General features: G+C 42.8%; 3 protein-coding genes across 8 annotated transcripts in view; all 3 read left to right on the top strand.

Moving 5' to 3' along the window:
- The window catches only part of nhsl1b (NHS-like 1b), a 57,105-nt gene extending 49,002 nt beyond the window's left edge, over positions 1–8,103 (top strand). For all 6 annotated transcript variants that reach the window (XM_089022050.1, XM_089022051.1, XM_089022054.1 and 3 more), the window contains 3 exons: positions 1,062–3,959; positions 4,760–4,883; positions 7,051–8,103. In XM_089022050.1, coding sequence (XP_088878176.1) covers positions 1,062–3,959; positions 4,760–4,883; positions 7,051–7,582 — 3,554 coding nt within the window. In that variant the 3' untranslated portion in view covers positions 7,583–8,103. The remainder of the gene's footprint in view (positions 1–1,061; positions 3,960–4,759; positions 4,884–7,050) is intronic.
- A 2,573-nt stretch (positions 8,104–10,676) lies between these two features.
- On the top strand, positions 10,677–17,621 carry moxd1l (monooxygenase, DBH-like 1, like). The gene is made up of 14 exons (XM_089022736.1): positions 10,677–10,776; positions 10,890–11,107; positions 11,177–11,323; positions 13,030–13,182; positions 13,280–13,363; positions 14,389–14,544; positions 14,635–14,737; positions 14,807–14,979; positions 15,045–15,133; positions 15,200–15,296; positions 16,376–16,435; positions 16,511–16,620; positions 16,708–16,807; positions 17,085–17,621. Exons 1-14 carry the CDS (start codon positions 10,677–10,679, stop codon positions 17,241–17,243), a joined length of 1,749 nt encoding a protein of 582 aa, XP_088878862.1. The 3' UTR covers positions 17,244–17,621.
- Positions 17,622–17,771: 150 nt separating this feature from the next.
- The window catches only part of rps6kc1 (ribosomal protein S6 kinase B1), a 21,519-nt gene continuing 15,669 nt past the window's right edge, over positions 17,772–23,621 (top strand). The window contains exons 1-9 of the mRNA XM_089022735.1: positions 17,772–18,010; positions 18,809–18,844; positions 19,174–19,294; positions 20,200–20,315; positions 20,388–20,481; positions 20,991–21,044; positions 21,193–21,618; positions 21,693–21,817; positions 23,019–23,117. Of these exons, the coding sequence (XP_088878861.1) occupies positions 17,909–18,010; positions 18,809–18,844; positions 19,174–19,294; positions 20,200–20,315; positions 20,388–20,481; positions 20,991–21,044; positions 21,193–21,618; positions 21,693–21,817; positions 23,019–23,117 (1,173 nt within the window). The 5' untranslated portion in view covers positions 17,772–17,908. The remainder of the gene's footprint in view (positions 18,011–18,808; positions 18,845–19,173; positions 19,295–20,199; positions 20,316–20,387; positions 20,482–20,990; positions 21,045–21,192; positions 21,619–21,692; positions 21,818–23,018; positions 23,118–23,621) is intronic.

Raw genomic sequence — 23,621 nt, 5'->3', positions numbered from 1 at the left:
TTGAGTTTTAGGACGACACAAAAATTCAATGCAGCGTTAAGTAACCTTAGATTCTTTTCTTTCATCAAAAAAAGTTATTTCCTAAATTATATGGATCTGGAGTTATCTGAACTTGAAATGAGGATGGCTGTCCAAAATACAAATCAATACATACATATCAGAATCAGAATTAGAAAGCCTTTTTGGCTTATATAGCGCTTTCACAACAGCTGGAGCCGTATCAAAGAGCTTCACATAATAGTCAACACAAAGCAAAATAAGAAACATATTTAGAGTAAGCCTCACGGGACACGCTGGAGATGTATTCATACAGTTTGATTTCCTCAAGTAATTCTCCCAATAAAGATTTTACAACCCCCCGCTGCACATACCTCCCTCCCCACGTGTCCTGAAAGTGCATCTGAATGTCATATGCTTCATAATGATTTATGCCCCACAACCCCGTATGCGCAGTCAGCTGACCCGTAGCGCTAAAGGGGAAAGAAGGGGGAAAGTCATCCCTCTTTGCGATTAGCGTCTGACAGATACACGAGCCTTGTTAGCCTTTGAATGCCGCCGGTAATTGACCCGTCGGTGCCCCTCACCCCCCATGCTGCACTTTAATGTAATAACTCCAGCAATGTCCAGAGCGTTACTTTGCGCCCCTCAATCCATTGCCTGAAATTTGTTGTGATTCCTCGCATGTCAATTGTACTGCCTCCATGTTGTGCTACACGTATGACCACTCCGGTGGTGTGTATCCGTGTACCTGTAGATACATGCTGAGGGCCCAGAAACCAGAGGGACTGTTTGTTGACTAATTAATGGATATGGGTTATTAAATCATCTCTTCTCATATCCTGGCCTGGTTAACAAGCTAATACCGGACGTCATTAACACATGGGAATTGGCAGTAAATCAAATTAATTTCCCGACAGGATATCTGGAGTAATATGTATTTTGGGATTTCTCGATCCTGGATTCATCTCTATTGGTGATGGGTCTGAAATGTATCCCTCAACTACTGTATTCAAGACTTTTCATGTATTTATTAATTTTTTTTCTCCCGACTCCTTCAAAAGGTCACAGCGGAGAGCTCCGACCGCATTCCATGTTCATCCCGGGACAGTACTCCACACTGGGCCGGGTGGGGAGTGTCAACTCAACGCTCCGGCGCTCCCACACCCGAGATTCCAGCTGCCAGACAGAAGAAGTGAAAGTGGTCCCGCCGTCCATGAGGAGAATCCGCGCTCAGAGAGGACAAGGGATCGCAGCCCAGATGGCCGGCATTTCCAATTCCTCTTCCACCGGGAGCATATCCATCTGCAGCAGCGATAGCTCCGGCATCCTGATGCTACCCCGTCAGCGGAACGCGGACCAGTCACGATTCAACAGCCTCCCCCGCCAAGGTGTCAGGGTGTCCCTCAGCGCGGACCCCATCTACAGCAGCACCCCCATCAAGGCGGAAGATCACGGTGCTCCGCAGAGGCAGATCGGAAAACTCCAGGTGGACGACACGGCGGTGCACATGAGGAACGCCCCGAGAACGTCCGCCCTGCCCAGACCAAGGTCCCAGGAAGTGAGGCGGACGGAGTCCAGCGAGTCAACCAGTGGTCCGGCCTGCGTGGTGTCTCCGCATGCCGCCTATTCCACATCGCTCATCCCCAACGCCACGCTGTCCAACTCGTCTGAAGTGCTTGCTCTCACCACCCCGGGAAAGCATTCCCTCTCGCAGACGTCCCGACCTCTTAGTCTGGCCTCCCGCGTGGACCCCCTCGTCCCTGCTTTCACCCACAGTTCCACCTGTCCGGCGTTGGCCAGTTCGCCAGCCACTCACGTGACACGAGAGGGTAATCGTTTGGCAGACGAGTCAGGACACGGTCACAGAACCTTGGCGACCACGCCCCCCTCGCGTCAGTCAGATGATCGGTGGATCTACGATACGCCTGAAAACGTGGTGGTCCCGCATCAGACTCTGACCTCCACCTGTTCCGTTCCCATCAACCAACTGTACACTAGCCTGGAGGCATCATCCCGGACCACCACCGATTCCAGCTCGCTCTACTCTCAAGACAACGACGGGTATTACACCTCTATGCACCTGGACTCGGGCCTGCGCTCACGCAACCCCGGCAACGGCCCAACACTCAACCGGGCAACCAGACACAGCATGTACGAGTGCCGAGAAATGGCCGGTCAGGAGTACGGAAGCTTGTACCGAGATTGTTCCCTGTCTCGCAGCATTTCCCTGCGAAAATCCACAAAGCCCCCACCACCCCCAACTCGCACTGACTCCCTACGAAGGAAACCAGATCCCAAGAAGCCCCTGGGAGGTGTTAGCGCCATCGGCGGGCCAAAAGACTCCAACAACGGCATACTCAACGAAAGTCTGATCGCCACCCTGCAGCAGAGTCTCCAACTGGGTCTGAGGTCCGCCAAGGGAAAAGGCACCTCCCCGTCGTCCCACTCACGCAGTCCCAGCAGCGACTATGACGACCCTTGGGTGCTGCGCCCGCGGAGTCAAAGTAGCGTTAGTGCCGGGAGCTCGGCGACGTCGCTAGCCACGAGCGCCAATGGCGTCTCCAACGCCTACTCGCTTTGCCACGTGACTCCCACCCACAGCGACACCAGCAGCTTACGATCTGACTATGCTGACTCTTGGGGTTACTACATGGAGTACCCACGGAACAACGGTGACCAGAGAGCACAGACCCCCGTGGGTCTGACCACAGACCACATGTCAACAGGATCACACGCGGGGGAGGAGAACCGAAACGACGGCCACAGGAACGAAAGCCCGCCGACACCGGTTCAGGAGGAAAGGGTGGCGGTGAAACCCAAAACATCCTCCCCAGAACGGGTACACAGACTGACTTCACCTTCCAGCGGCTACTCCAGCCAGTCCAACACCCCCACTGCCGGAACGCCGGTCCAATCTGGCATCAGGTCCATCTCCCCCTCGGGTAGCCGCTCCAGACCCAAAATCCCCGAGCGAAAATCCTCTTTGCTCTCGTCAATTTCCATGTCGTCTTCTTCAACTTCCCTCTCCTCCAATACCTCGGACTCTCTCAAGAGCTGCGGACCTCCCGCCTCTGCGACCTCAACCACCCCCTCCGACTCACTGCCTCCATTTCCTCCCTCTCCGCCATCCAACGTGAACGTAGATTCCCCGCCCCCCGGTTGCTCCACGTCCCTGGAATTTCCACCGCCGCCCTCACCGGAAACGCTGTTCCGCCCCGGCATGACCCCCAACGGTAGCTTTAGTCCTCCACCGCCACCCGTGTGCCTCCCGGTGCCTCCACCACCTCCTCTTCTACCTGCTTCTTTCCCCGTCTCTTCATCTCCCGTCATGGCGGCAGCTAAAGCCGCACCTCCCAGCAGTCCCGCAAAGTCACCCATGTTCCTCATCACACCATTTTCCCTCCAGAGCGTTCATCTGCGCTCGGTGCGACGCAAAGAAGAGACCGAGAGCTATCAGGACTCGGAACGGTCTCGTTTCCAAGAGCAGAGCAAAACTGAGGATCTTGCTCCGTCAACGATATCGAAGCTGTCTTTGGAGTGCGGTATTGATCATGACATACCTAATGGTCCCGTTATCAGCGGGACACCTGAGGAGCAGACCTGCAACGGAATACAAGACAGTGATGAAGCAGTGCAGAACAACATCTGCTCCCCTATCAAACAGAAGCCGCCTATCATTGCCAAGAAACCCAAATTCAGTTTTGTCCTGCCGATGAGCTCCCAGGATGTGATCCCGTCTCTGTGTGAAGACACGGACGCAACAAGAGACAAACAAGAGACAACAGAAGATGAGACTCAAGCCCGTGAGGAACAAAGTTCCACAGAAATCCAGGAGGAGTGTCACATCTCCACCAACTTGGTCCGGGAACCCATCCAGAACGGCGATTCCCGCACGGACGATGACGAAGACGGCGCAAGCAGTCCGGCGGACTCCGTCAGCTCCAAGGAGGACGACGCAGGTTTGTCTTTTGACGTGATTACCCGTTTTTTGGGAAACGCTGATGGCACTCGACTCACTTAGTCTAATCCTGCGAATTTATCGGGGGAAGGGTGCGGGGTAGCCGTGAAATTCAATGGCCTCACCAAAGCAAAGTAAGCCGGCAGCTTCGGGGGTTTAAGAAGTAGAGCGTGGGGGGAGTGGGGAGGGGGGCTGCTTATCAACGTCTTCCATCCTCTTGTTCGCTTTTTCACCCCTATACTACCTTACGTCGTCGACTCGCTAAGATTGGATCATCCCTGGTCCCAAATCAATTTTCCACGTCTGGCTCATTCCTAAACGGCGTACCCTTGTGACTTAGCGTTCCCATACGACATCTCGACATAGACATGGGACCTTTTCCCCATCGAAGTTGGATTCATGAGGGAGTTGTTTACAAAAATAAGTACCCCCGCTGCAGGACCAATGTGTCCGATTTCAATCTCAGACTACGACTGGTGTTTTGCTGTAATCAAATAGTTCATCATCTTGACGCTTGAGCCTTTCTGCCGCTCTTTTAATGTCCCGCTTCCTATCTCTCTTTAATCCCCCCCGACAACCCCCTCCCTCACCGATTGGGTTTAGCATCCAAGAGAAAAAAAGCTTTTCGTGGCGCTTGGGAAAGGGGGAGGGGCTGCCTGGCATCACTAGCAGGAAAGGAGGACGGGGCAAACGCAGAGGGATGAAACAGCCGGCAAGCTCGGGTTCATGGGAATGACGGAGCGACGCGCGAACGGACGGCGGTCAGGGGTGTAACTCGGCATGCGTGTTTGCGTCCGGCAGGTGACGTGTTTGACGCCAACGCGGACGAGAGGTCACCCTCGCCGTCGTTTAACCGGACACCAGAGAGAATGGTCACCCCCACTCCCGCAAGGACCACAGAGGACCTCTTTGCCGCCATACACAGGTACGAGCGGAGAAATCGACACTCGTTTCATCGATTTTGGGGGGTGGAAGGTCACTGTCGGGGTCGTGGTTTGCTGTGTCGCGACGCGCTTATCTAATTTGGTGGTCATAGTTCTTCGCAAAAGATAAAGAATATATGCTTGTGTTTTTGGACACAGTGCTGTATGTGTAATTGCTTTTGTTTTATGTTTACTTTGATGGTAAAGTCTTAACTGTAAGGATGCCTTAAATCAACACAATTTTTTTTAAACTCACCCTCTGCCCAACAGTTATGTCGAGTTTATGGCTTACAAGTTTGTCAGAGTCAATGCTTAATGCTTTCATCTGGGTTAGAGGCCACAAGAGAAGCAAAAAAAAGAGACAACTGGCAGCTTGTGTGTGTTTTTGTTTTGTGTCTCTCTCCCTTTGACATACATTGTGTATGCACTTCAAAGTCGGAGTTAGGAGCGGCGGGGGTGGGCGATATAAATTTGTCATGTGGTGTGCCGCTTTAATTTTTATGCGCACAGCCTGCAATTTGATTTCTCTGCAAAGGATTTGACTGCTTTGAGATTTTAAAGTTTGTCACGACAGGACAGGGAAGATACATCAAAAATTGTTCTGTGGCAATATAAGCGGCAAAGCTACACGGCAAACAGAGAGTAAGCCATTTTTAGCCTGGAGAAAAAAAATGAATTATAGTAAGGCATTTTTAGCCCAATAAAACGACCATTTATAGTAAGCCATTTTTATCCCCCTCACAAACACTACCATGCATAGTAACGCATTTTTAGACCAAAAAAAATTACCATGTATCGTAAGCCGTTTTTAACCTGAAAAAAATGATCATGTAGTAAGGCATTTTTAGCCCGAAGGAAAAAAAGACCAAGTATAGTAAGGCCTTTTTAGCCCGATAAAAAAGGACCAAGGCATTTTTGACCCACCAAAAAATGACCAAATATAGTCAGGCGTTTCTAGTTGAAAAAAACGACCATGTACAGTAAGGTGTTTTTTCGCCCGAAAAAAATCAAACATGTACATATAGTAAGGCGTTTTTAGCCCAAAAAAAACAACCATGTATAGGAAGGCATTTTTCGCCCAAAAAAACAACCATGTGTCATAAGGTGTTTTTGACCCGAAAAAAACTACCATGTATACTATAGTAAGGCATTTTTGACCTGAAAAAAATGACCAAGTATAGTAAGGCGTTTTAGCCAAAAAAACACCATGCGTAGGAAGGCATTTTTAGCTCGAAAAAATCAACCATGTATAGTAAGATGTTTTTGACCTGGAAAAAACAGGCATTTTTCAGAAGGCGTTTTTCGCTTAAAAAAAACAGCATGTATAGTAAGGCATTTTTGACCCGAAAAAATGACCAAGGAAGATGTTTTTAGCCGGAAAAACACAACCATGTATAGTAAGGCATTTTTAGCAGAAAAATCCACCATGTACAGAAAGGCGTCTTTAGCCCAAAACAAGGATCATATATAGTAAAGCATTTTAATCTGAAAAAAATGACCATGTAGTAAGGCATTTTTAGCCTGGAAAAAACAACCATGTATAGTAAGGCATTTTTGACCTGGAAAAAACAGGCATTTTTCGGAAGGCGTTTTTCGCTTAAAAAAACACCATGTATAGTAAGGCATTTTTTGCCCGAAAAAAAATACCATGTATAGTAAGGCGTTTTTAGCAGAAAAATCCACCATGTACAGAAAGGCGTCTTTAGCCCAAAACAAGGATCAATATAGTAAAGCGTTTTAATCTGAAAAAAATGACCATGTAGTAAGGCATTTTTAGCCTTAAAAAAACACCATGTATAGTAAGGCATTTTTTGCCCGAAAAAAAATACCATGTATAGTAAGGCGTTTTTAGCAGAAAAATCCACCATGTACAGAAAGGCGTCTTTAGCCCAAAACAAGGATCATATATAGTAAAGCGTTTTAATCTGAAAAAAATGAAAATGTAGTAAGGCATTTTTAGCCCGGAAAAAACAACCATGTATAGTAAGGCATTTTTGACCTGGAAAAAAAACGACCATTTTTAGGAAGGCGTTTTTAACCCCCCAAAAAAAACACACCCTATCTAGTAAGGCTTTTTTGACCTGAAAAAAATGACTATGTATATGGTAAGGCGTTTTTTGCTGAGAAAAGAAATGACCATGGAAGAAAAAAAACATAACTTCTCCACAGATCTAAGCGAAAGGTCCTGGGTCGCAAAGAGTCTGAAGAGGACAAGTCCCGGCCGGGGATCCACTCGCCGTTACTCCCCGCGACGCCCCCCTCGCCGTCGTCTCGCCCGTCGGGCTCCATCCAGCGCCACCTGCGCAAATCCTCCACCAGCAGCGACACCTTCAAGGCTCTCCTCTTGAAAAAGGGCAGCCGCTCGGAGAGCAGCTTCCGCATGTCCGCCGCCGAGGTGCTGCGCTCCACGGACCCCCGCTCCCAGCGCACTCGCTCCGACTCGCCGCCCCACAGCCCCCGCGCCTCACCGGCCCGAGGGAAACGGGCGGCGGAGGAATGGGGCCGCTACGAGGCGCTGGCGCTGTCGCCGCCCGCGTCCTGCGCCTTCAAGTACGGGCGCTCGCGGACGCCCCCTTCGGCCGCCAGCAGTAAGTACAACGCCCGATGTCGGATCCTCAGCAGCCCCATGACGGTCATCTGCGAGCGAGACGGCGAGTACGCCGACGCCAACGGCACTTTATCGGACGACAGCGGGAGTTAAGGACCCCTGTTGAGATCGCCGCACTTGAACCAAACGTGGCCTGAGCTTTTGCGGGTCTTCTTTTTGGTTATTCTCTTCCTGTTTTTTTACTTTACTTTCTCCAGTGCAAATTGGAGTGCGTTTGGAAAGTCACTGACATCCTTCCGTCAAACACAAGGAACAATTCGTCGTCATACACGTTTTTCTTGGGGTAGCAACTGTTCATCAAATGGGTGCTGATATCAATTTTTGACCTGTTTACAAACAAACCGACATTGATACCTCGGCTTACGAACGCTTTAGCTAACGAACTTTTCACCTTACGAACGTTAAATTCACGAGAATATAATCTTGGCATACGAACTAGTTTTCGTGAAACACACAGAGCGCTAGTTCTCGGCGGAAGAACACCAAACCACACAACCAAACAGCGCCACCGTGGCTGCCGGACTACTTTTCCACACCCACACAGTGCGCTCAGTGCAGACGTGGTTTGTTATCGAGTGGTTTGCTTTTTTTTTTTTTTTTTTTTTTTGGGGGGACCGAAAAAGACCCCACCACACGCTAGTGTTCAGCCAAAGAGGACACAAAAGAAAATTACGGTCGAGCGGAAGAAGGAGAGCATCGAAAAACACCAACGAAGTGTGCGTCGGTGTGACTTAGCATCCCAGTACCAGTATGCTAAGTCGATCATTGCTACGTCTGGCTAAGTTGGTTTATGTGTTGTCTAAGCAACGGTCTCAGGCAATAGAAGAGGTTGAAAAACTTCCGTTGATTTGGATTAACGAGAAGCAGCTAGCAGGGGATAGTGTGAGTGAGGGTAATATCACCGAGAAAGCGCGGCAACTTCACTCGGATATCAATGACCATCACAAAGGTCAATAAAACGACTTTATTATATAGTACAGTTTATTTCTTTAATTACAATACAATAGCACATTTGTTAGCTATAAAATAAGGTATATTTTGTGTCGTTTTTAAGGCTTATTTAGTATAAAATTATGTTTTATGGGGACCTGGAAACGGATTATTATCATTTTAATGGTTTCCTAAGGGACATTCATGTTTGGAAGACACACTTTTCACCTTACACACACTTTCTGGGAACCAATTAAGTTCGTACGCTGAGGTATCACTGTATCTGGTTTAAAATCTACGCATGCTATCTGGACCTGACGGTTTGGTAAGAAAGTTGACATTGACTTTCCAAAATCACACTCAGTTGTCTCCGTTCCAGTCGGCTCATAAATCTGTTCCATTGTACATTTTGCACTATGCATAGTTGTCCTGTTGTCTTCATTTTTTTTGCGGTGCGTTTTGTCCAAAATAAGGTTCTATTCCAAACAAGCTCATGAATGTTTTTTTTTTTTTTTGTAACCTGAACTTCTCATGTGGCTGACGTGGTAACCAAAGAGCCAAATGACTTTCCTCAAACGGAAGCCACATGAATTGTCATTGACCCTTTTCAGAGCTTGTCCTGATACTTTTATATTGTTGAGTATGTAAATAAATAGAAGACAAATGTTATAAGTCACAAACTGGGCTGTTTGTTTTGTTTTATTACTCTCTTTTGTTTGCTTCATAAATAGTCCTAAAGCCTGGAAAAAAAGGACCATGTATATACTGTACAGTGTAGCCCCTGGGTCAATTTTCAGGTGCCCTGATTGGGTAATTGGGCCTGTCCGTCACTGGCAATAACCCAGGTGGTGGCAACCGTTGGGCTTTCATCACGAAGTGGAAGCGGATTTTGGCCGAGTGCTTGTGAGTATTCTATTTTGTATGTGGTGCTGTTGTGTGTGTGGTGGTTGACACTATGGGAAAATAGTGTTGCCTGGCGTGGTTTCAGGGGGGGGGGGGGGGGTCCGATTGCCAAACGTGATACGGCGCTTTATTATTCTATTTTTCGGTCACGCACACTCATAGTAGAGCGGCAGCAGATGTACTATTATTAGTCTGACATGCCTCGGAAAAGGCGTTACAATAGTAAGGCGTTTTTAGCCCGAAAAAAAAAAACATGTATAGTAAGGCGTTTTTAGCCCAAAAAAACCCAACATGTATAGTAAGGCATTTTTAGCTGAAAAAACGACCATGTATACTATAGTAAGGCATTTTAGCCACAAAAACGACCATGTATAGTAAGGCATTTTTAGCCCCAAAAAATGACCATGTATAGTAAGGCGTTTTTAGCTGAAAAAACGACCATGTATACTATAGTAAGGCATTTTTTGCCAAAAAAAAAACGACCATGTATACTATAGTAAGGCATTTTTAGCCAAAAAAACAACCATGTATAGTAAGGCATTTTAGCCCCAAAAAACAGCCATGTATAGTAAGGTATTTATAGCCTCAAAAAATGACCATATATAGTAAGGCATTTTTAGCCAAAAAAAACGACCATGTATAGTAAGGCATTTTCAGCCGAAAAAAAACAACAATGTGTAATAAGGCATTTTTTAGCCCCCCCCCCCCCCCAAAAAAAACGACTATGTATAGTAAGGCATTTTTAGCCGAAAAAAAACGACCATGTTTAGTATGGCATTTTTAGCCAAAAAACGACCATGTATAGTAATGCATTTTTAGCCCCAAAAAAACGACCATCATGTTTTGGTTGTGCTGCAACTAAAAAAAAAACAAATGTGTTTGGTTCAAATAAAATACAGTAAAGTCTCGTTATATCGATATTCAAGGGAGTCCGAAAAAATATCGATATAACCGGGACTATCGATATATCCAACCCTGTTTGCATGTAATTTTCTCCGTGCGTGCATAGAAATAGTATCGATATAACCGGGACTATCGATATATCCGATATCGATATAACGAGACTTTACTGTAGTTCAGTGACAGTTCAAAAGATCTATCTTTGTCTTTTGAAAAGAAATATGATAACTCTGCTATTTTAACGATTAAATGTTTGATAATCACTGGATTGAAGAAGAAAATCGGAATAAAGCAGGGGCCATAGAACATGGCAGCGGGGGTGGTCGGACTCACTTGCTAACCTCGAACAACAAACATCCCTGCTTTTTTTTAAACATGTATTTTTTTCTTTTTTTTTTTTTTTATCAACCAATCTCTCTCGAGCTCCTCATATTTCAATCCATTGACTCTAGAAATGATAGATGACGGCTGGGATGATGATGAGGGAGTTGGCCAAAGGTGTCGTTTACGTTATTGGGAGGAGACATATCACGTGGGTTCATCTAGCAATGCAGGTGTGTCAAAAGGCCAGAATAGTATTTTTGGGCTCAGTCCAAAGCACTCGGTTCTCTGCGGTTCATCATGCTCGCTCTCCTTCCCCTCCTGTGCCTGATCTGGACCCGAGCAGCCCAATCATCAGATCCAAACCTGCCCTTCATGGACTACCTGGACAATGACCACATGGTCTGCATCAAGTGGGGATTCGATAACCAGCAGGGGGACATCACGTTCAAATTCGTCGTCAACACCACCGGTTGGATCGGTTTCGGCTTCAGTCCCAACGGAGACATGATAGGGGCCGATTTCGTCATGGGGGGAGTCGGTCCCGACGGAAACTATTTTAAAGTAAGTCACTGGATTAAAATGACAGCCATGTTTGTTATCCACTGTGAGATTTTTTTGTCCTCCCTGTAGGATTATTATTCCACAGCAAACACCTACCCCATTGAGGATCAGGAGCAAAGCTACACGTTGCTGGCCCTCAATGAGACCAACGGGCAAACTCTCATGACCTTTTCTAGGGCCATGCACACTTGTGACCACCAAGATCTCCCCATCACTGTATGTAGGACTCTGAATTCTATTTTGTGTCTTCCAACTACTTACATTGAGTGGGTTTAGAGCAGGGGTGTCAAAGTCATTTTTTGCCACGGGCCACATTGTAGTTATGGTTTCCTCTCGAGGGCCGTTATGAATTTGGGGAACCCATTAGAATGTTTAAATCCCTTCAAATATTACATATAGGGCACACAGCAAATTAATGAATAACTCGTTTTCAAATCTGAAGTCAAGAATAATGACTTTTATTGTGGTTGACATCCAAAAATATGAAATTTTGGCTCAGATTTTAGGAATCATCATGGAATTTAACAAGTTCGATTTGGCCGGATTTGGCCCGCGGGCCTTGACTTTGACACCTGTGATTTAGAGCAATGGTGTCAAAGTCATTTTTTGCCGCGGGGCCAAATTGTAATTACGGTTTCCTCTCGGGGTCCATTTTGAATTTGAGAAATCCTTTAGAATTTTTAATCCCCTTAACATATTATAAATAGAGCGCAAAACAAATTAGTGAATAACTACAGTGAAGTCTCGTTATATCGATATTGGTTATATCGATAGTACTGCTTATTACGATACTATTTCTATGAACGCAAGGAGAAAATTTACATGCCGCAGGATCGGATATATCGATAGTCCGGTTATATCGATATTTTTTACGACTCCCGAGAATATCGATATAGCGAGACTTTACTGTAGTTTTAAAATTAGAAATCGAAAATAATGACTGTTATTGTGGTTTACATAGAACAATTTCAAATTTTGGTTCAGACTTTAGCAAGCATCATGGCCCTTAACATGCTTCATTCGCTTTCGCGGGCCGAATAAAATCATGTGGCGGGCCAAATTTAGCCCCCGGACCTTGACTTTGACATCTGTGAGCTAGATGAATAGAAAGAGAGCTAGCTAGCTCGCTCTTTAGTAAGGTCGATCTCTAGCTAGCTCGCTAACTAGTGAACAATAGATGAGCATGAAATTTCACAAGTTTGATTTGCTTTCATGGGCCAAATAAAGGGCCAGATTTGACACCAGTGATGTAAGAGCTCGCTATCTGAATAGAAAGAGAGCTAGCTAGCTAGCTCGCTAGCTTGATAGATGATCATGGCGCTTTACGTGACCACCAGTGATTTAGAGTGTTCAATCAGCCTGCGATGCATATTTTTGGAATGTGGGAGGTCACCGGAGTACCCGTAGAATACTCACCCAGACGCGAGAAGAACATGGAAGGCCAAAGCCCACGACTTTTGCACTATGAAGATGCCCGTTTATTAAGTATAAATATACATTTTTAGTCATTTCCTGTCATGAGTGCCAAAAGCACGTTTTTGCTAACAATCCATGTTGTTTGTTGTTTCCCACCATGGAGCTTTCACTTCAGGGATTTAGCAATTTCATTCTATTGTGTTGAGGACATATTGTCCATTGTGGAGCTCAAGTTTCATCTCACCTCAGTTTCTGGGTCTTCTCTTGTTGCTATCGACTGAATGCTTCCATAAGATGACATGAATTCATCCAGTGCGACATGAGCTAGCGTCATAGCAACACTGTTTGTTCTCTTTTAAATGTACGTAATCCAATCCGGTTTTGGGTGAAGAAAAGCTTACATGCATGGTTATTTACTGTTCTCTCACAACGTTGTCTTACAAAGACAATTGTTTTTTTTTGCAATTTGCGTTGATGCCTTCACGTCTCTGTGTGAAATTTGCAAGGACCAACCCATCAAGCTGATATATGCTTATGGAATGACGGATGAGATCGGGTTCCATGCCTCTCTTGTCGGTTCCAAAGAAATCAACCTACTGAATTATGTCGCCAGGACTGTTGCGGCAAAAGGATACTACATCAGTGCGACAATGGAAAATGTAGGAATAATATCATGCTTTTTGCAACAAAAAAAGAAAACGATTATTCATATGGATATTAATTATTATTATTATTGGTTTTGTTATTTTTTTACAGGTTACCATCCCTCCGCAGGACACTTATTACCACTGCAGGGTCATGAAGTTTCCAACTTTCATCACCAAACATCACATAATTCAGGTCACTCCTTTAATATTAATATTTTGAATCCATCATCATTTGTTGAGTAAAAGGAAAGGAAAGAAAGAAGTAGAAAAAAACAAAATATAGGAGCTGCTGTAAAGGCAGCCATTCTCGCGGCGCTATCTTGAAGTCAAAAGAAACCCCCCCCCCAAAAAAAAAAAAACAAATACAGATAACATCCGACTTACGACCAGCTAAACTTACGACCAACCATACTTACAACCACAACCTCCATTTTGAAAGTTTTTATTCTACGCCCTGCACTGCAACACGCTAACAGGCCGACAACGTGTACGACAATTTTGGCCAGCCAGCCAGCATCTCACTCTCGCACAGCAATCGACCGCGTGATTGCACCAGAAGGTGGGGGGGTGGTTGCGAGTCATTTAGCCTCCGAGTCTCTAGTCAACATTTTGAATGGATTTCGACTTACGACCATTTTGACTTACGACCATTTGGTCGGAACGGAACTCAGTCGTAAGTCGGATGTTACCTGTAATATGACAACACAACGATACAGTCGTTCAATCTTAAGCGTTTTCTGCACCCCTTTGTTATATGAAGCAGTTTTAGATGAGAGAGAGGAGAGGATCAATGCATCCTTTTCACCAGTGGATCAGGGATGTCATGGTGAAATGTGCACATCTGCTACAAACTAAATGTTGAAAGCAAATACGAAGCTGTAGCATCCATTGAGGAAAAGAGATTGTCTCACATGTAAATCCGCTTCAATTCCAAGCTGCGGCCATTCCGTATATTCCCATATTCTATGGCATTCGTTAACTGTTGTTTAAAAAAAAATCGCATTATTGTATTAGATGTTATTTATTGTGAATGTTTTTTATCATGTTGTAATTATTGGTACTAGGTCTTCAAATTCAATAATTTCAACTTTTATTGTTGAAGTATGAAGTACACTTGAACTTCTTTACATCCATCAAAATTGAATTTGACAAAATGATTTTGAAAAATGTTTAAAACAACAAAAATAACACGTTAATTCACTTTGTTTTTAATTTCAGTTTGAGCCGATGATTGAGAACCGTGATCTTGTCCACCACATGCTACTCTACAGCTGCCCGTCATACGTGACGACCGCCTACGATGGCGAATGCGGCCAAGGTCACTCGGGGGACCACTGCTATGCCATTGTTGGCGCTTGGGCTGTGGGAAGCCAGGTCGGGTGTTCACGATGTCAATTTTTCTCCATTGATTTGCACCATTGGGTGTTGATTGATTGTTGATTACAAAAAAAATGGCCACCGCAGATCTTTGAGCTACCGGAAAACATGGGTATTCCCATCGGAGGTGGGGACGACGTTGCGTTCTACAGGCTGGAGATCCATTACAGTAATGTAAACAATGAATCAGGTACATTCAGCCGGGGGGTGTACTTGATGCCTAAAACTGGTTTCATTGACTGTTTTCTGTCTATCACAGGCAGGATTGACAGCTCAGGTCTAAAGCTGCACTACACAGACCAACTGCGTCCGCATGATGTCGGGATCTTAACCACGGGCGTGACACCGTCCTATCATATCGACTACGATATTCCCCCTCGGGCGACAAAATTCCGCACTTATGGCGTGTGTAACACCAGTCTCTTTTCTCAGGTATGTTGTTTTATCATGCGACTGTCCTGTAGTGGAATTTTCTAACTACATTTCCATCTATCCAGAATGTCAATCCTGTGCCGGATTTGCAAGTTTTTGCTGTCATGATGCACACTCATACAGCTGGGAGAGAGATCCGAGTGGGACATTTCAGGTAAGAAAAGTGAGATTTGGTTTTGGATGATGTTGATGATGACGTCTTTTGTATCCCTGAGGATAGAAATGGAGAGCAATTAGGATTTCTCGCGATGAATCTGAATTATGACTTCAACCTGCAAGAGATTACCAGATTGGGAAGTGTTAAGACCATCGAGCCGGTGAGCTTTGCTTGCTTGTAGAGATGACATTACATGAAACTTCAAGTAAAGTAAATCCGCTTCAATTCCAAGCTGCGGCAGTTCCACATATGCATCGGCACTGCGCTGACGCTCCTCGCGGGTTCCTCAAGACAAAAAACAAAACAAAAACAATACTCGTGAGAGCATTTGCTGATGGCTGCCTACTCGCGCGCCATCTTGGAGTTCATACAAACACTATTAGGCCCCCATCTTGGAAAAAAAAAATCCATCCATTTTGTACCGCTTTTCTGAAAAATTTAGAAGTTGTGTCCATAATTTGTAAAATGGCTTCAAATGACTTCTACTGGGCGTATTTTACAAAGATTCCACCGCATATAGCTATATTTTACGTTTTAAGACTCGCGCTGAATATTCCGGAAGTCTTGTTTTTGAGTTGGTGACGAGTCCGTACGTGACGTCACTGAAGGAACGCCCCTGACCGAAAAAAAAGGACACATTGTAGCAGTCCTTCCATCACGTCAATGCATTTTGCTGTGCTTGTTTGGTCTGAAAACGTCATGTTGCACCAAAAAGAGCCAGAAGAGGGCGACCAAGCTCCATATAAGGAATTTATCAGCCTGTGGAAACGGGCTGATTAATTCCTCACAGGAGGTTGGTCGCCATTTTCTGCCACTTTTCGCTACATTTCCTCCCCCAGATACCTCAAAATGACACGGAATAGATTCCTTAATCGATTGCAAACATGTATGCTTTCCTCTTCAGAACTATTTGAGTCATATTCATAACTAGATGTGTAACAAGAAAGCATATTCTCCGAATTTGAAGCCATTGTTTTGATTTTCCAGCAATGCAAGACGTCTTGGCGTGCCGTCACGAACTTTGGGCGGGACTTTATGAAAATGCCCAATTCGCAGCTCAATTTTTTGCAGATTTTGGACACTTTAAGTCATTTTTATTGGTGTTTTGCATTTGAATAAAAATATCATACTGCGTGTTTTGGGTATTTTAGATGCTATAAAACGTTTTTCTGATGTCAGTTAGGAAACAAAAATGTGATGTCGGTTGTCCTTTAAATAAAGACTTTTTATGTGCTGCAGGGAGATGATATTGTGGTGGAGTGCTCCTATAGTACTTCTGATAGGACTGGGGCTACACAGGTAAAAGTAACTAAAAATATAAAAAAGGACAATTATAACACGCACATTTTCTGAAGGAATTCTGCCTTTTCCCAGATGGGCTTGGCAACCACTGATGAGATGTGCCTGGCCTTCCTGCTCTTCTACCCCAAAATCAAGATTGTAACATGTATCAGCCAGCCCAATATGTCAAACGTGAACTACCAGTGAGAGTTCGCGACGCCATTTTTTGCCCTCCCCACGACCTCCCCCGGAGGCATGAAAGTCTAATCGTTGCTGTGAATTCTTTACAGGTTGCCACTAGGAGGCTCCGTTTCAAACCAAAAGGAAATTATAGAGTATGAGAATGCGGTGAAGAATTTGTCGCAAATTCAGATTGTGTTCACGAATGATGTAAGTGCACCTAGGGATGCTTTCTGTTTATGTTAAAATGACAAGAGACGAGTAAGGAAACTTGCACTAATGTAATTTTCATAATAACATGCTAAACTAAAATAAACAGAGCGAAAATACATACAAAATCCACCATTATATTGTCAGATGATATATTTGCATTTTTATTCGTGATTCTCAATTGCGTGACTTGACGTAATTTAAAAATGTGAGCAAATAGTTTGCTTTTCATGTAACCCGGTATGTTCAAGTGCTCTCTTTTCTGCTTTTCTGACAGAGCCAGTTCCACGTGAGCCCTTACGGTCATGTGTGGGATATGATGGAATCGCCAACTCACCGCTGTGAGCATACTGGCAATGCGGCAAACAAATGCACATCTGGAATTTGGAATCAAGTGTCAATGCTGGTGTTTCTCATTTGGATGGCTTCTTCTTGAAGATGTCCTCTCTATTTAGCAACAAATCACAATAATATTCTATTTGAGGATATCCATTTAAATGCAATGTGTGTTTTTTGGTAGTTCACGGTGATAAGGAAATGCATTGTATTTTCAAATATTGTCATAGTTATTAATCGGACTATAGTATTCATGGTGCTCACGGGTAGATTAATGATTTTTTGTATTGTCTTTTGATCACGGCGAATTAAATATTACATAGGACCAATATGATCATATCAAGTGAAGTGAATTCAGATATGTGTTTAAAAAAATCATACTGTACATGTTTGAAGATGCTGGAAACGCGCAGACTGACAACTATGTATGACAACATTTGTGGAGGTATCCTGTGGCATTAAACTGTCCTGATATTTGTATGTTTGTTTGTTGAAAGTCAGACGTGACAGCCAATGATGGACCACTAACGGGGCTGTTTTAGAGTGCCTTGTTGTGAAGTTTGAATGTGTGAGTGGAAAAATGTAAGTGAGATGGAGCTATCTTGTGCTCTCACACATACTGGAAGTCAGTGCGTCATAGATTTTGCTCAGAGTAGGACGTCTCACTCCTACTGGATTTTTCGCTGTCGTTGTAAAATTGAATGGAAGTACAATACAGCTATACAGCTTAGCCGGCTGCTAGCTTTCGGCAATGTTGTTAGCATAATGATATCACAGCGGGACAGTGAGGATTTTGCACGTTTTTATACCGTCACGGAACCCACCAAGCACCGGAAAGGCTACACGCTATATAAAGTGACTGCACGGGTGAGTAGTTATTGCACAAGAGACAGCCGTGACACTAACAATGTTAGCTCAAGCTAAGCTAGTCGAGCGAATATGATGCAAACGCTTGATGTCAACGACAGCATATGACTACTGGTGGTTATTTTTATTTGTATATATCTGGTTATTTCCCTTCTTAAAACCTCTGTTTTTTTTTTTTTTTAGTTATGCAATCACTAAATCATTGTTCCACACAACCGTAAATGAATCGGACCCATAATCAACGTAAAATGCGTAGCGAAGTGATTCTATGGGAAACACAAGTAATACTACACTGAAAGAGTATAATCGTGTTTGGATTATATAATTAGCACCATGGGCATATACTTCATTTGTCTGAATGTCTTGATCGACTTTATACATACATAATGTTTAATATTGCGAAATTGCGTAGTCGCGTGTTGGGAATACCAAGGAAAGACCATTCTCAAAACTACGGCTACGTACACAAGATGTTAAAACGCCATTGATTGTTTACGTAAATCGAAATTCCGACGTACGAAATCTGCGTAGCGATGAAACACAGATGGAATCCAATTTGATAATTAACCTAAACGTTATTTATCCAACCACAACAAAATGAGGACTGATTGAACCGACCGATAGAGTTGATCATCTTTATTTATTCTTCACTACTTTAAAATGCGTTGGCGATGTCCCCCTCTTGTCCCTCGTTATCAGTAAATAATGGACCCATTGTTACCCCGGCTGCTCACTTTTGTGTCAAAGGTCACAAGGACAATTGGATTATAATCCTGACTCCTTTCTGTTTTCCCACAGATCATTTCTCGGAAGAACCCAGAGGACGTCCAAGAGGTAAAAACATAAATAATTGTTATCATTTGTGTAGAAATGACTCATTATTTATTTGGTTGCACTATTATTCCCTGAGACGCATTTCTTTTGAAGAATTGAGACTTTTTAAAAAAAAGATAGCCCCTTTGCAATTCACATTTCCTCGGAAGCAATGCTAATGCATTCAGCATGATGCCAATTACTGCCTGCAAGTCTTGTAGAAAGGATAATTTCAACAGGGGAGCGAACGATCGTGAAAATAGCAACTGGACTCTCGGAGCTCGACTTTAGGTCTTTTATTTTTTTTGATACACACCACCCTGTTGTGCCGTCTGTCTCTAAATATCTAGATAACGGTTTGGAAGAGGTACAGCGACTTTCGGAAACTTCACCACAACCTATGGCATCTGCACAAGAAGCTTTGTAGCCAATCGGAGCTGTTTCCTCCATTTGCCAAGGCCAAAGTGTTTGGTAAGTACGTTTGGACCGAGCTCACTTACGAATCCGTGCATTATTATTTACGGTAAATGCAAAATTGACAAAGTAATTTGCCCCTTTTACATTTTTAATGGCTTTTATCTTGGCTTTCTGATGTCAAAACATTTTGATATAAGCCGAATGACTTAGAAAGTAATAAGAAGAGTAAACCTTGTTTGTTTTGCTTTCTTGTATAGTATTTGGTGCTAAAATTTAGTCTTTTCAGTAGTACTCTTGATTCTTGTTCTTGTACTACAAATGTACATGTTTATTCTTGTAATTGTGGCTTTATTTATCTAATTTCATGACTTGATAATAAGGGTATGTTCTTTTGGTGTGTTTTAGTATTGGTATAATTGATGAAAATAATAACAGGAAAACACAATGCCCATCAATCGTGCTTACAACAGACTTCTTAAATCGTTACCACGTAGGCTATCTATAAGCTATTTGTTCGCTATCCAGTAGCTAGCTGGATAGCTATTAGCTGGCTGGCTGTAAACTGGCTAGCTGTTGGCTATCTATTCGCTTTTTATTTGCTATCCATTAGCTAGCTAGCCAGCTAGCTATTAGCTGTCTAGCTGACTGGCTGTAAACTGGCTAGCTGTTGGCTATCTGGCTATCTCTTAGCTATTTATTTGCTATCCATTAGCTAGCTAGCTTTTTATCTATTTGAGTTGCTTCAGGGTTGAGTGAACGTTGGCGCATGTGGCTGCCGCTGCTCACCCACAGAAAAACTTTATCCTGTAACTGTAAAGTGACCTTGAGAGTTTTGAAAGGCGCTTAGAAATGAAATATATTATTATTATTATTATTATTGTAAGAACAAATATATCAACATACCGAAACAGTAGACAAAGCCGTGATTGTTGGCTTGATTCAGTGTGTGTTGGATTCAGGTCGCTTCGATGACTCCGTGATTGAAGAGAGGAGACAGTGCTTGGAGGATCTTCTGCAGTTCTCTGCCAACATTCCCGCTCTCTACAGCAGCCAGCACATCCAAGAGTTCTTCAAGGTGAGCCATTTGGACAATAAATCCACTCAGGTTCACAATCCAAAAGCACCATTTTTGACATGCGTTGTCCAGGGCGGTGAAGTCCACGACAGCTCGGAGCTCATCGGACCATCCGAGCCCTTTTCTGAATTCCTGGCTGACACTTTATCGGACTCGAGTTCGGATGGTAAGTCATCGTATTTATAATTCTTCCCAAGTAAATCTCTTTTAAGTGTTTTTTTTTTTTTTTTTTTAAGGAAATAACAGTAGCCAAACAAATGGGAGGTTCGTTATAAGCGTGTTTGTTCCTTTATTTATTTATTTATTTATTTTTGCGCTATGCAGATGTCATAAGCAGGATGCTATTGAGTTAGCTCAGTGCTACGAAAAACTCGGACATGTAAATGAGTTGAGTGAACGCTGGCGCGTGTGGCTGCCGCTGCTCACCCAAATAAATAAATAAATAAATAAATATCCTGTGACTATAAAGTGTCCTTGAGACTTTTGAAAGGCGCTTATAAATGAAATGTATTATTATTATTATTATTATTAAATCTCCTCCCAATCACTTTAACACAGTTTCTTGGTACGGATGTGCCACAAGATGGCGCCAATGTACTACTTTTATTAAATTAAACGAACGCAGAAAAGCTAGTTTTACCTACCCTATTGCTGACATTTGTATTTGTTCTCCAGTTCAAAGACGCCTCAGTTGTACAGACGATTGGACAATCGCATCAGAGTATGGAGGTAGATATGAGTTATTCTTGTCATTGATTGGATTGGATTTGCCTTTATTAGTCTCACAGTGGAGAAATTTACATTGATCAAATTAGAGCTGCTATTTATTCTCAAGTAACTGTATTTTTCTTCCATCCACGTGTTTTTTTTTTCTCAGGGCCGTCTAGTGAGAGCAGTGACCTGGTCTCCCTGGCTGTAGACGCAGACTCCCTAGCTGAGCTTGATGATGATGGCATGGCCTTTGGCTGCACTTCCCCGAAGCAACCACACGGGGGCGCCGCCAGCATTAGCAGCAACAACAACAGCAGCAGCAGCAGCAGTCCTCGTTTGCCTTCAGCTAAGGATCATTGCAACCCGCCCTCTCCTGGTTCCTTGGCCTCCAAGCCAAAGGTCAACCGTCCTGGCCGTGGGTCGATATTTTCCAAGAAATCCGGCAGCCTCAAGGAGAAGCTGAAGACGGACTACTTGGACAAAGCCGGCGAACTTATCCGGGTTGCTACACTGAAGGAAAAGGATCACGACTACCCAGCGGCGTTCTCCTTCTACCGCAGCGGAGTGGATTTGCTCCTGCAAGGTGTTCAAGGTCAGAGTGCTCGACTTTTGGCTTCTGTTACAATGTTCAAAACATCTTGTAAGCGAAGGAACATGGCACCACAGGTGAACCCAACCCCACGCGGCGAGAGGCAGTGAAGAAGAAGACTGCCGAGTACCTGATTCGAGCCGAGCAAATATCAAGTCAGCATCTTGGCAGCAAAATGGGCCAAGGCTCTACCCAGACGTTGGTGAGCCGTATTTATTTATTTATTTATTTATTTATTTATTTATTTTGTGTGTTTATTTTTGTTTTTTTTTATTTTTATGGTTTTTTATTTTTATTTTTTATGTATTTATTTTATTTATTCATCCATTTATTTATTTGTTTATTTCTTTATAGTTTGATCTATTTACTTAGGTGTGTGTTTTTTTTTGTATTTATTTTTATGTATGTATTTATTTCTTTTTATATATTTATTTGTATTTATCAATGTATTCATCTATTTACTCATTCATTTATGTATGTATATATATATATATATATATATATATATATATATATATATATATATATGTGTGTCTTTTGTGTTTTTTTATTTGTATGTATTTTTTATTTGTATGTATTCATTTTATTTATTAATTTATGTATTTATTTAGTTGGTTATTTATTTATAGATCGATCTATTTATTTAGGTTAGTGTATTTATTTGTATGTATGTATTTATTTTTATTTATTTATTTGTATGTATTTATCAACTTATTAATCTATTTATTCATTCATTTATTTATATATTTGTGTATTTATTTGTTTTTGTGTGTGTTTTTGTCTGTGCTCTATTTATTTATTTTTATGTATGTATTTTTACGTATTTATTTATTTATTCATTTATTTGTGTGTTTGTTTGTTTATTTGTCTATGTATTTAGAAATTCTTATGTATGTATTTTTATGTATTTAAATTTTTGCATATTTATTTTATTATGTATTTATTTGTGTGTGTATATATGTGTATATATATATATGTGTGTGTGTATATATATATATATATATATATATATATATATATATATATATATATATATATATATATATATATATATGTATATATGTATATATATATGTAAAGTCTCGTTATATCGATATTCAAGGGAGTCCGAAAAAAATATCGATATAACCGGGACTATCGATATATCCGACCCTGTTTGCATGTAATTTTCTCCGTGCGTGCATAGAAATAGTATCAATATAACCGGGACTATCGATATATCCGATATCGATATAACGAGACTTTACTGTATATATATATATGTGTGTGTGTGTGTGTATGTATGATTATATTTATTTGTGTGTATTTATTAATTATTTTATTTAGTTGTTTATTTATGTAATTGTTTATTTGTTTATCTATATTTATTTTTGCATCTCCCTGAATCACTGTTTGGGTTACAGATAATGGGGTCGCAGTGCTGCGCGTCCATCAGTGGAGAGAGCCAGCCCAGTCTTTCCGATGATCTTGCCGCTTACAGGGTGTTGGGCGTCATCGATAAGGTTTATAAAAAAAATGTTTTATTATTGATAACGGTGTTTCTATATCTGCAGGGGTAGCGCCAAATCTCATAATCGATACCCGCCTGAAAATGTTCAAAATGGACTAGATTGCAGTAACCTGAATATAATCGATTGCAGTACTCTATATTCGTTGAATCATGTCCTGATAAATATGGACAGTCTGTCTCTGCGTCTCCTCTTTCAACCATCTTTGAGGAGCAATAGAACGTAGAAGATTGACTTGATAATAGAGGATAGAGATAATGTGTGTGTGTGTGTTTACGCATACCCGTTTAGCAGCAGTTATCACTACCACCAAGGTCAGTTTAGGTTGCCGGTTCTGTCAGCCACCTGCCGGCGAAGCATCCTTACCACTCAGCCATGAAATGACTTGGCATGTGGCTCCAAAAGCGCCCATACAACACTGAATCAATGATGCTCATCCTACTCGCCGCACATGCAAAAAAACTCCAAAGGGGAATGTCGTACGCAATAGCGACGAGC

Source organism: Hippocampus bargibanti, linkage group LG19, assembly GCF_051943395.1.
Source record: "Hippocampus bargibanti isolate YZ-2025 linkage group LG19, ASM5194339v1, whole genome shotgun sequence".
Lineage (NCBI taxonomy): Eukaryota > Metazoa > Chordata > Actinopteri > Syngnathiformes > Syngnathidae > Hippocampus > Hippocampus bargibanti.
This window is presented reverse-complemented; position numbering and strand designations above follow the sequence as displayed.

Coding starts and splice junctions, on each gene's coding strand:
- moxd1l (XM_089022736.1), top strand. CDS start 10,677: ATGATAGATGACGGCTGGGATGATGATGAGGGAGTTGGCCAAAGGTGT. Junction 14,738..14,806: donor TAATGTAAACAATGAATCAG/GTACATTCAGCC, acceptor TGTCTATCACAG/GCAGGATTGACAGCTCAGGT. Junction 15,134..15,199: donor ATCCGAGTGGGACATTTCAG/GTAAGAAAAGTG, acceptor CCCTGAGGATAG/AAATGGAGAGCAATTAGGAT.